This window comes from Cebus imitator, unplaced genomic scaffold, assembly GCF_001604975.1.
Source record: "Cebus imitator isolate Cc_AM_T3 unplaced genomic scaffold, Cebus_imitator-1.0 Scaffold17, whole genome shotgun sequence".
Classification (NCBI taxonomy): Eukaryota; Metazoa; Chordata; class Mammalia; order Primates; family Cebidae; genus Cebus; species Cebus imitator.
The window spans coordinates 6,188,328-6,197,224 of record NW_016107332.1 but is presented as its reverse complement, the minus strand read 5'-3'; the positions used below and the strand labels follow the sequence as shown (position 1 = coordinate 6,197,224).

At 36.5% G+C, this 8,897-nt stretch overlaps 1 protein-coding gene across 1 annotated transcript in view; it reads left to right on the top strand.

Moving 5' to 3' along the window:
• The window catches only part of ZGRF1 (zinc finger GRF-type containing 1), an 88,528-nt gene that overhangs the window by 67,258 nt on the left and 12,373 nt on the right, over positions 1–8,897 (top strand). The window contains exons 18-21 of the mRNA XM_037732324.1: positions 533–795; positions 3,211–3,370; positions 6,918–6,995; positions 7,197–7,344. Coding sequence (XP_037588252.1) covers positions 533–795; positions 3,211–3,370; positions 6,918–6,995; positions 7,197–7,344 — 649 coding nt within the window. The remainder of the gene's footprint in view (positions 1–532; positions 796–3,210; positions 3,371–6,917; positions 6,996–7,196; positions 7,345–8,897) is intronic.

Below are 8,897 nucleotides of genomic sequence, written 5' to 3'. Positions count from 1 at the left end.
CCTCGGCCTCCCAAAGTGCTGGGATTACAGGCTTGAGCCACCGCGCCCGGCCCTATGAATTGAGTTTTCATAGAAATATAAATAAAACCAATTCATGTGATCTAGTTTTACCTGAAATGAGGGCTAGATTAATTATCTCAGTCAGGTTTGGATAATAGAGCATGGGCTTTAAAGTGAGTCTACCACTTATTTGTGGTGTGGTGTTGGGGGAAAGTTTAATATTCTTGTATCTGTATTTTGGATAATTAACTAATTAATTACTTCCTAATGTTATTGTGAAGATTTCATCAAGTAATATGTAAAATGCTTAGCAGAGTGTCAGCACGTAGCAAGTATTCAACAAACATTAGCTCTCTTCTACCATCCTCAATATTGGTGTATGTATCCATTTATAGTATATATCCACTTACTGTTTGTTTCCATAAAAAACTGTTCTCTGTAATGCTTACAAAGTGATGGCTAATTTATGAATTGTTCTACTCGTCTTTTCAAATGCCTCTAATTTTTTTGTTATTTGCTTCATTTTTATTAGGTCTTCGTCAACTACAGTCAGCAACAAAAGAGTTAGTAAGAGAAAATTTATCCCACCAGCCTTCACAAATGTCAACACAAAATTTGAACTACTCAGCCTAGGAGCAACATTGAAGTTAGCTAGTGAGTTGATTCAGGCACACAAGTTAAACAAAGATCAAGCTATAGCTCTAATTCAGATAGCTCAAATGATGGCATCACATGAAAGTGTTGAAGAAGTGAAGGAACTGCAAGCTCATACCCTCCCTATCATGATCATACATGGTAAGAAGCAAGAAAGAAAATAATTGTAATTGTTTTCTATTTGTAAGCTTTTATAAATCAGTCTGCTCCTTTATAATTTCCTAGTCAAAAGAGGTTCAAGAATAACTCTAAGTAGAGTTTTTTTAACCTGAACCCACTTTGGTAAACTGTTAGATGAGAATGGAACTGACTACCGTAAAAGGGAGACTTATTAGCTATCTGATAAATGAGTAGCATTATAGACTTATGGTCAGAGTATCCAGGTTTGATCTAGATGTTTACATGTTGCTCTACTAGAATAGATTTAGCTTGATCAGCAAAATCTTTTATTTATTCCTAGTCAGCTCACTCTTCTATCCTTTATATCAGCGATTACAAACCTTAATTCTTCTCATAACCTCATTCTTACCCTTTCTCTTGACCCCAAAGAGGAAATGGAGGCCGTAACAGAAACTGCTTTCAATGTCCTGCCCTGCTTCTCCAATTTATCTAATATTGGAGCTATTCTTACCTCTTGGTTCTGTCAAGTGAAGGAGATTTACTTCCTCCTACTTATAGTAAGTAATTCTATATGGATTCTGTTGCCTCTGTAGCACATTTCCTCTCATAGACCTCCATCCCAAAGCTAATCCTACTTTTTTGTCCTATTTTGAGGAATTACATCACATCCACCTTGTTGACCAAATCAAACCTGACTCATCCTAGACTATTCTTTCTCTCAAGAGTGACTCTCTCTTAATCTTCCTCTTATTTTCTCACTATTCATCTCGCACCATCAGATTAGTCACTGAGATGTGTTCCTTCTACCTTCTATCTATCTTTCATATTTAGTATCTCTTCTCCAGTGTACTTATATCTTCTCAGTCCAAGCCTTCATCATATCTCCATGTAGCCTAGTGGATAAGAGTGTGGGCTCTAGAGTTAGAATCCTGAATTTATATCCTGACTCTAACATTTGTTAGCTGTATGATTTTGGGCAGGTTATATATCTCTTAATCTTTAATTTCCTGCTCTGTAAAATGGAGATCATAATAGCATTCACCTCATAGGGTTGGAGGATTAAATTAGTTAACATACGTAAAGAGCTTAGAACAGTGTTTGGCACATGGGAAATGCTTAGTAAAGTTAACATTTATTATTGTTATAATTATCTCATACAACTTTCTAATTGATCTACCATTAGTTTTGCCTTACTTCATATTTTCATTCAAGTTGTTTTCTTAAAACACAATCTGATAAAGTCAAACCCATTGCTTGGCCTCACACCTGTAATCCCAGGACTTTGGGAGGTCCAGGAGGGGAGGTCGTTTAAGCTTAGGAGTTCAAGATCAGCCTGGGCAACATGGCAAAACCCTATCTCTAAAAAATTTAAAAATTAGCTAGGCATGGAGACATACACCTGTAGTTTCAGCTTCTTGGAAGGTTGTGGTGGGGGAGAATGGCTTGAGCCTGGGAGGCAGAGATTGCAGTGAGTCAAGATTACACCCTGCACTCCAGCCTGGGCAACAGAGCCAGACTCTGTTTAAAAAAAAAAAAAAAAAAAAAAAAATCAAACCCACTGCTTAAAATCTTTAGATGACTTCTGTTGGCCTTTAAGATAAAATTCAAGCTTTGTTTAGCTATTGCAAACAGAGCTTTTGTGATTTATCCCTGTGCCTACCTTAACATTCTCATCTCTTGCCTATTTGGTAGAGGTTATATAGAAAAGCTCTTTTAACAGCTACATGTTTTGTCACGGCTCTGCCTGGAATGACCCTTTCTCTAAGCAGTCTGGATAGCTTATTCTGGAAGTCTTAGTTCTACTTCCACATTTTAGGAAGCATTCCCATCTCCATCAAAACAGAGATTTTCTTCCTTCTCTGATCCAAAATAATATTACTTACAGTATTATTTTATAATTATTCCTTTACTTATTTTAAGTAGGTGATGGTCTCATTAAAAGTGGAGGTATTTTGGTTATCTATTTATCCCCTGTGCTTTGCCCATAATGAGCACTCAATGTTTTTTGAACATATTAATTAAATGAAGGAGGGAGAGATGGATGAAATATTTGTTATGCCTGTAGAAATTTATTTACATTTGGCCAGACGCAGTGGCTCATGCCTGTAATTCCAGCACTTTGGGAGGCCAAGGCAGGTAGATCACTTGAGTTCAGGAGTTTCAGACCAGCTGGGCCAATATGGTAAAACCCTGCCTCTACTAAAAATACAAAACTTAGCCAGGCGTGGCTGCACACACTGGTAATCCCAGTGACTCAGGAGGCTGAAACAGGAGAATCACTTGAAACCAGGAGATGGGGGTTACAGTGAGCTGAGATTATGCCACTACTCCAGCCTGGGCGACAGAGTAAGACTCCGTTTCAAAAAAAGAAAAAGAAAAAAGAAAGTTATTTATTTTATACTTTTTATTTTTTTCTCCTTCTTTTAAAATAATTAGGTGTGTTTGGAGCAGGAAAGAGTTATTTGCTGGCAGTGGTGATTTTGTTCTTTGTACAGCTGTTTGAAAAGAGTGAAGCTCCCAACACTGGAAATGCAAAGCCATGGAAACTTCTGATTTCTTCTTCTACGAATGTGGCTGTTGACAGAGTACTTCTTGGGTAGGCATGACAAGTGCATTTAAGTAGCTAATGTTTTGGGATATTGTTGATAGAGGTAACCCACTATGAGCCCTGAGCGTCCATGTAGTCTAGCTGGCTATGCCAAGAATGCAAGACCTTTGTCTCTGACCCGGGAGCCAGCATCTATGAAATAGTAACGGGCTAACTAATTAGTATGTAAGTAGGATAAAATCAAAACCAAAACTGAAAATTTTGGCACAGTGATACTCATGCAAAAATTCAAGTTCAACCAAGAACATATAGGGCAAGAGACGTATTGTTGGGGGAGGCAATCTGCCAGTGGCCCTGAGCATCCCTACTGGGATGTCAAGGATACAAGGCCCTGACCATTCTTACCCAACGCATTTGTCACAGTTTGTTTGCAATAAGCAATTTTGACGGATGAAGTAAAAACTGTCCCTCTAGGACAAAGAGTAGGCTTGCTTATTACTTCTAATAAGATAATGGATCCCCAACCTCAGTGTTCTTGCCCTACTCCTCAACCCATGGTATGTGCAGGCATCTACCTGGACCCTGTTTTCAGTCTCCCCATGTGACTTGGAAGCCAAGGGAAACCAATGCAGTTATGTTGATGATTATACTGCTTCCTGTGCCTGTGCTCTTGTCCCTGACCCAGGAGTCTTGGGTCTATTACCTTAGAAGTAGGTTAAAATCAGGCCGGTGTGGTGGCTCAAACCTGTAATCCCAGCACTTTGGGAGGCCAAGGCAGGCAGATTACTTGATGTCAGAAGTTCGACACCAGCCTGGCCATCATGGTGAAACCCCGTCTTTACTAAATACACACACACACACAAAAAAAATTAGCTAGGCATGGTGGAAGGTGCCTATAATCCCAGCTACTCAGAAGGTTGAGGCAGGAGAATTGCTTGAACTCAGGAGGTGGAGGCTGCAGTGACCTGAGATTTCACCGCTGCACTCTAGCCCGGGTGACAGAGAGAAACTCTGTCTCAAAAAAAAAAAAAAAAAAAAAGAAAGAAAGAAAAATGTTAACAGCACATTATAAAGAAGGGAAATTTATAAGGCAATATCATTCATGAATTGAAATGCAAAAACCCTAGATAAACTATTAGCAAATTGAATCCAGCTATAAAAAGAGGATGTATCCTTTTCTAGTTCTTGGGAACTTGGTGAAAAAAAAAAAGAGAGAGAGAGAGAGACAGAGGATGTCTCTTCACAAAATTCGGTTTAACAAAATNAAAAAAAAAAAAAAAAACTTAAGTAAATTATGTTTTTTATTTCAATAAGAGGGATGCAAAGAAGATAATAACAATCTGTTCTGAAGGTAATTTTTGTGATTGCATGACTTTATTAAAAATGCAAAGATGTATTACAGTATTTCACCAACATTCCAATGTTTAATTATCTGAATTTCAACATAAATGGCAAAGTTTGATTAGGAGAAACACTTCATTATTTTTAAGTCTAGGCTTTTTAAAAATTAATTTTCATAATCATACAAGTTGATGCTTATGTAGAATATATGCAGACTACACAGATGTTTAATCATATTTATTTACAGATTTTTAAATACACAAACACACACACACACACACACACACACACACACACAATTTGGTTTTCCAACTTTGAGATTCAATAGTATGTGGTATTTTGTGTCCTGCTTTTTTTATTTAAAAAAGGTGGCTCACGCCTGTATTCTCAGCACTTTGGGAGGCTGAGGCAGGCAGATCACTTGAGGCCAGGAGTTCAAGACCAGCATGGCCAACATGGCGAATCTCCATCTCTACTAAAAATATAAAAATTAGCTGGGAATGGTGGCACACATCAGTAATATTCCAGCTACTCAGGTAGCTGAGGAACAAGAATCACCTGGGAGGTAGAGGTTGCATTGAGCCAAGATTGCATAACTGCACTAATGCCTGGGTGACAAAGTGAGACTCTGCCTCAAAAAAAAAAAAATCTTAGAAAACATATTTTTTTATAACTTATATTCAGTGATTTGCTTATACCATATTTTAAGCAATTTTTGATCAGTAAATTATTTCCAAATTCTTGTCAGTATGAATTATATTATGACAAAGATCCTTAAACATAAAACTCTGTATCCATTTTTGATTCTTTCCTTAGGAATATAATCCTAAGCCTAGAATAAACGATATGAAAACTTTTAAGCTTCTAAATATACTTTTCAAAATTTCCCTTCAGAAAGATTCTTCCAGTATACACTCTTATAAGTAATTTAAAAGAGTGGCTGAGGACAATGTTGTTTGTTTGTTTGTTTGTTTGTTTTTTAAATAAAGATAATGAGGAGTTACCTGGAGTCTACACAGGAAAGAACTTTAGATTGCTTAGCCCAAGATGAAAATTTAACTGTAGACTGTTAGAAAACAAAACAAAACAAAAAAAAGAAGGTGGAATGAGGAGGGAAGGTAAATACTCAATACTAAAAGTTAACAGGAAACATATAAAAGAGATTCCTTAATGCTTAAATCTCTGATGAGGACCTGAGAAATGTGAATCTCTAATTAGGATCTAGCCTCAACTGCTTACTCTGGTTTTATATGGGTTTTCACACTGAAATAACATTTTCGTTGTGTACTCGAACAGTATTTTCCTGTTGTAATGGATGGAACAGTTTCTTGAGAAGAAATGAAAGAGCATGGGGTGAATAGTACTTTGAGGAGACTTTACCCTTTATTATTATAGATTTAACAAACTTGCACTGGAAAAAAATTGTAAACTAGAATTTTAGCCTGTTAAGTAGCTATTATTCTTCAAGGTGAAGACTGTGAAAAATGTAACAATTGAATCTATTCATATATTGACACTAAATAGTTTGTTTCATAATTATTTTGGAATATTATTTTTAGAGAGCTATAGTTTAGTTCTCCAGCTCTTTAAATTCCCATTTTGACATGGTGGAAGAAGTTTTGGAGGGTTGGGCATTCACTGAGTTCCAGTTGTGTTCCCAGCATAGTGCTAGAGCTGTAAGATATATAAAAGGGAAGTGTAGGTGAGGGGGTCCTTCCTCACAAAGCCCTAACTGGAGGGTAACGTATGTAGAGAAATGATCATAACCTTTGGATGTAGACAGAGTTGCCTGGGTTTGAATCATGATACCTCACCTCTAAGCTTGGGTCCTCATCTCTAAGAGGAGATATCACCTAGAGCTGTAGTGAGGGTTAAACAATATAACATATGTAAAGAGGCTCTTCCTAACAAATCTTGGTGCTAAGTATAAGGTAGCCATTGCTTGCTTTATTATGTTTCTAGAGGAAATTTTATTTGTGATAAATACTAACATTGGTATTTTATGAACATTTAATGAGCCTTCAAGATGGAATAATGCATACTTAAAAGTTCTCTAGAAAATGCCTTATGTTTAAAAAACCAACTACGTTGCATTTACTTTATATGAGTTTAGGTATTTCACATTCAATTTTATAATTAAAATATACTGTTACACAAAATTAATTGTAATAACACAGTTATTATTTGAAACTTTATTTTATATTCTGTTTCCTAAATAATCAGAATCTACTTTATATTGTTTTCTTATTTAAAGGCTTCTCAGTCTTGGATTTGAAAACTTTGTCAGAGTTGGGAGTGTTAGGAAGATTGCCAAACCGATTTTACCTTATAGGTAAGAATGCAAAATTCCAGAAGTCACAGCATGGTCAGAGGGAAATATGGTAATTTTATATCACTCTTACCTTAAATTTGATTTTTGAAGAATGGAGAAAGGCTTATCTTTTCTTGGTTAACTTAGAAAATCTGTATTTTGTTTTACTGTGATGTTATGAAAAATGGAATAAAAAGGAGTGTTTTTTGTATAATTCTTTAGCTTACATGCTGGCTCAGAAAATGAAAGTGAACAATTAAAAGAACTACATGCACTAATGAAAGAAGACCTGACTCCTACAGAAAGAGTCTATGTGAGAAAAAGCATTGAGCAGCATAAACTGGGGACCAATAGAACCCTGCTGAAACAGGTAAGAAGTAATAGCTTCAATTTGTTTCTTGGTTTATATATGCTATTCAGATTCTCTTATTTTTGTTGATGAATAAATATTTCCTTTAAATAAAACAAACTGCTGTGATAGCTTAGATTCTACTAAGGTGCATGTATGTGTATCCTTGGATATAGTCTACCTGGTGTATGTTTTATGTTTGCTTCAAAGCATTCTTCACATTCATGAGTATCTCTAATTCACCATGGCTGAGTCATCCTTTCTCCTCCCTTTTTACTTTCTTTTCATAGGCTTGAGGAGGAAAGTATAGAGGTGGGACTAGATTCCTTGCAAGTTAAATAAAATTGGTTGTATTCTAAGAGAAATAGTGATAGAGAAGGTCTGACCCTGAGCAGAATATCCAAGTGAAATTTGTGTTTGATGCTGTCCAAGAAAGCTAAGACTTTTAGTGTTTGTGTATATCCAAGAATCCAGGTAGTTCAAACACTTCCAGGTATTGGGAGCCAAGACTAAGCACACAAGATTCCAGGCTATAACAAGTAGCACCATCTCCTTTATCAAGTTTTGATCCAGGGAAGCCTGGGCATCAGCTGTTGGAAGAGAAAGAAATCAATCAGCAGCTTCCTCCTTTGAAGGGAGAGCATGGGGAAAAGCAGTGGGGATGGAGGAAAAGAAAGTTGTTGGCTTCCTGGACCACTTGCACTTTGGCAACTTTATGCTAGAGATTTGAGAAAATTAGTCTACTTGGGACCCTGTATTGGTAAACTATTGCTGAAATAATGAGGGTTAACAAACTCAGTCTCAGTACTTTAAGACAACAGCTTATGACTCTACAAGTCAAGTGGTATGGCTTGGAGTGAGGCTATGGGTCAAGTCTGTCTTTCTGAGAACATTTGCTATGGCATGATCTTCTGACAGATGGCAGAAGTGCAAGAGGGCAGGACAGATCACAGAAACACATTTAAAACTTCAGCTCATATTATGTCTGCTGACATTCCATTTGCTGTAAGAGGTCACATGGCCAAGCCTAACATCAGTGAGGCAGGGAAATATACTCCTCTACTTCTCTGGTGGGAAGCACTGCCAGGTAACATGGCAAAGGGTGTGGATGTGTAATAATACTTTCCTAGTGAGGGAAGGAGAAACTGGAAATAATAACCAATCTATGACAAGTTTTGGTTCTGGAAGTCCTCAGAAAACTTCAGACTAACTTTCTATTATTTGAATTGCAGAGTTAACTTTGTATTCTCTTCTTAAACAAATCCAGAAAGGCTTAGTTTGGCTGTGTTCAATTAATACAAATTAGTAATTTATGTAGACTACTTACCATTTTATTCACCCAACATGATAATGATATGTAAGAATCATTCTTCTTATAAATCATTGTTAATGATTTCTTGGATGATTTTCTCAATGAAAGCCCAGTTACCATGAACTGTTGCTCATTGGTATCACCTCTTCACAAATGGAAATATTTTAGAGGAATTCTTTTTTTAGAAGTTTTCTCTGGTATATTTCTAAGGTCCAGTCAGGCATTCTGACCTGACACAGTTTTTTTTTTTTTTTTTTTTTTT